Source organism: Penaeus vannamei, chromosome 26 (genome assembly GCF_042767895.1).
Source record: "Penaeus vannamei isolate JL-2024 chromosome 26, ASM4276789v1, whole genome shotgun sequence".
Taxonomy (NCBI): domain Eukaryota; kingdom Metazoa; phylum Arthropoda; class Malacostraca; order Decapoda; family Penaeidae; genus Penaeus; species Penaeus vannamei.
The window spans coordinates 23,555,252-23,557,751 of record NC_091574.1 but is presented as its reverse complement, the minus strand read 5'-3'; the positions used below and the strand labels follow the sequence as shown (position 1 = coordinate 23,557,751).

At 47.4% G+C, this 2,500-nt stretch overlaps 1 protein-coding gene across 3 annotated transcripts in view; it reads left to right on the top strand.

The window, feature by feature from the left end:
* LOC113808299 (uncharacterized) overlaps positions 1-2,500 on the top strand; it is a 62,885-nt gene that overhangs the window by 60,174 nt on the left and 211 nt on the right. For 2 of the 3 annotated variants that reach the window (XM_070140193.1, XM_070140192.1), the window contains exons 4-5: positions 292-401; positions 1,283-1,923. In XM_070140193.1, coding sequence (XP_069996294.1) covers positions 292-401; positions 1,283-1,789 — 617 coding nt within the window. In that variant the 3' untranslated portion in view covers positions 1,790-1,923. Of the gene's footprint in view, positions 1-291; positions 402-1,282 lie in introns of all 3 variants that reach the window. The other variant, XM_070140191.1, reaches the window with a different exon arrangement.

Below are 2,500 nucleotides of genomic sequence, written 5' to 3'. Positions count from 1 at the left end.
CGAGAAATCCTAATGAAAAAAAAAAAAAAAGCAAGAGACTACCCACCCCCACCCCACCCTCCACCCCTAAAAAAAAAACTACGAGAAATCCTAATAAAGAAAAAGAAAAAAACAAAGCAACAAACTACCCACCCCACCCCAAAAATGATAATAATAATAATAATACTAATAAAATAATCATAAAAAATAAAAATCAATAAATAAACCACGAGAAATCCTAATGACGACCTCCCACTTCCCCCCTTCTTATCCCTCTCTTTCCCCCTTCTTATATCTCTTCTTCTCTTGCAGCGCTGTGTGCCCTGATGAGTGTCCTCTTCTTCCTGCTGGAGGTGTTCGTGTTCCGGGTGGGCGACCAGTCCGGCCTCATCGTCTCCCTCAGCTGGGCCTTCTATCTCCAGGTGGGAGGCTCTCGGCTGTGATTTTGTTGTTGTTGTTGTTTCTCTCTTTTTTCTTATTGTTTTTCTTTTTTTAATGTGTCTGTTTTCGTTTTTTTCTTCTTTCAGATTATGTTTGTGTTTTTCTTATTGTTTTTAATTTCTTTTGATTTTTGATTGTGCTGGATTTTCTTACTTTTTTCTGTTTTTACATGTTTGTCTTTTTCTATTTTTTACTTACTTTTAGTCCTTACTGTTTTTCTGTTTGTTTTTTCCCTCGTTTTTCTTTTATCTATTTTTTTTTTACTTCTGTTTGTCTTTTTTCTTTGTATTTTCCTTACCTAGTTTCGGAGATCTGTTTTTTTTTTCTTTTATATTGCGGTTGGGTGTGCTTGCCTTGTTGGTGTTCTTGCACATCTTCCGCATTCTTCGCTAATTTAATTGTTTTTCTCTCCACCACCCGTTCTCTCTCTCTCTCTCTCTCTCTCTCTCTCTCTCTCTCTCTCTCTCTCTCTCTCTCTCTCTCTCTCTCTCTCTCTCTCTCTCTCTCTCTCTCCCTTCTCCCTCTCTCTCTCTCTCTCCTTCTCTCTCCCTCTCCTTCTCTCTCCTTCTCTCTCCCTCTCCTTCTCTCTCCCTCTCTCTCTCTCTCCCTCTCTCTCTCTCTCCCTCTCTCCCTCTCTCCCTCTCTCTCTCTCTCTCTCTCTCTCTCTCTCTCTCTCTCTCTCTCTCTCTCTCTCTCTCTCTCTCTCTCTCTCTCTCTCTCTCTCTCTCTCTCTCTCTCTCTTTCTCTCTCTCTCTCTCCATTTAAGTATATATGGTTCGTTCATTGGTTAGTTATTATTCTTCTCTTGCTCACATGCTGGCCTAGAATGACGTCTCAACAGCAACTCGTTCTCGATTCGCAGTTGCTGGCGCTGCTGGTCGGGATGATCGCCGGCGCCGGGGCGGGCGTCGAGTTCGGGTGGGCGCGGAAGCTGGGCGGCGACCCCACGGTGTACAGACGCGACCCCGAGGGCATCGCCGCCACCACCATCTCCAACCCGTACGTCGTGGAGCCCCGCAACGGCCACGCTCAGGGCAACAGCCACGGCCGCCAGGGAAGAACCAGGAGTTCCGGCAGAGGCGGCGGCGGCCTCCACCAGAACTCGAACGGGGTCAAGATGACGGGGCTCAGCGGCCAGCCCTACATGGTGACCGGAAACGGGACCAACGGCCACATCAGCCACAGGAACGGCGTGGTGGCCTTCGACCCGAACAGGGCGCCCGGGAGGTCTTCGCTCAGAAGACCGAAGCCCCAGCCCTCCGAGGAAACCACGGACTCGTCCATGGGCATCGAGAACCTGGCCTTCAAGCAGTCGAGTCCCACGCCCAAGAAGAAGGTCCGGATCCACACCCAGTCCACGCCCGTGTGAAGCGCCGTCGCCAGCTACCACTGCCATTCCCCGCGATGAACTGCCGGGCCGACGAGTGCTGCGAGTTGCACAGTGTATATAAACTTGTAAAAGTGATGTTGTCTGACCGAGAACAAGAAACACCTGGAAAACAATGTGAAGACCTCAGGTGGGTTGTACTTTCTCGATGTGAAATTACCTAAACTTTAGGTTGTAAACACCTACACAAGTTCTCGTAGACCCAGCGTATTGGAAAATAGGATAAACAAAGAAAATTATTTTTATAATGTTAGCGTACGGATGTGCAGCGCCATCATATTACATGGTGTGATATCCGAAAGCTTCGCGTACGCCTGTCGCTCAATTTCAAAGGAGAAAGAGAAACTGAAATTCGAGATGCCAGAAGCATGTCCTCCTTTGTCATGTATAGTTGTCAGCTTGTGATGGCAACAACGGTAACGGAAATGCAGATTCCCCCAGTGCTAATTGTCCGTCCGAGTGATGTGATCTGAAAGAGATCCTCTTGCGTAGTGCTAATTTCGAAACACAATGCCCAGTGCGGTCGTTAAGGTGATAACCTCTCCCAGTGCAGGTTAGAGCGAAGGGGCGGAAGTGAGATGAGTCTTCGTTGGATGATTAGGTAGATTTATGATTGATGACGAACACTAGTTCTGAAAAGGGAATTCCATCTTTTCGGTTCTGTCCAATCAAAAAGACCGTAAAGAATTGAAC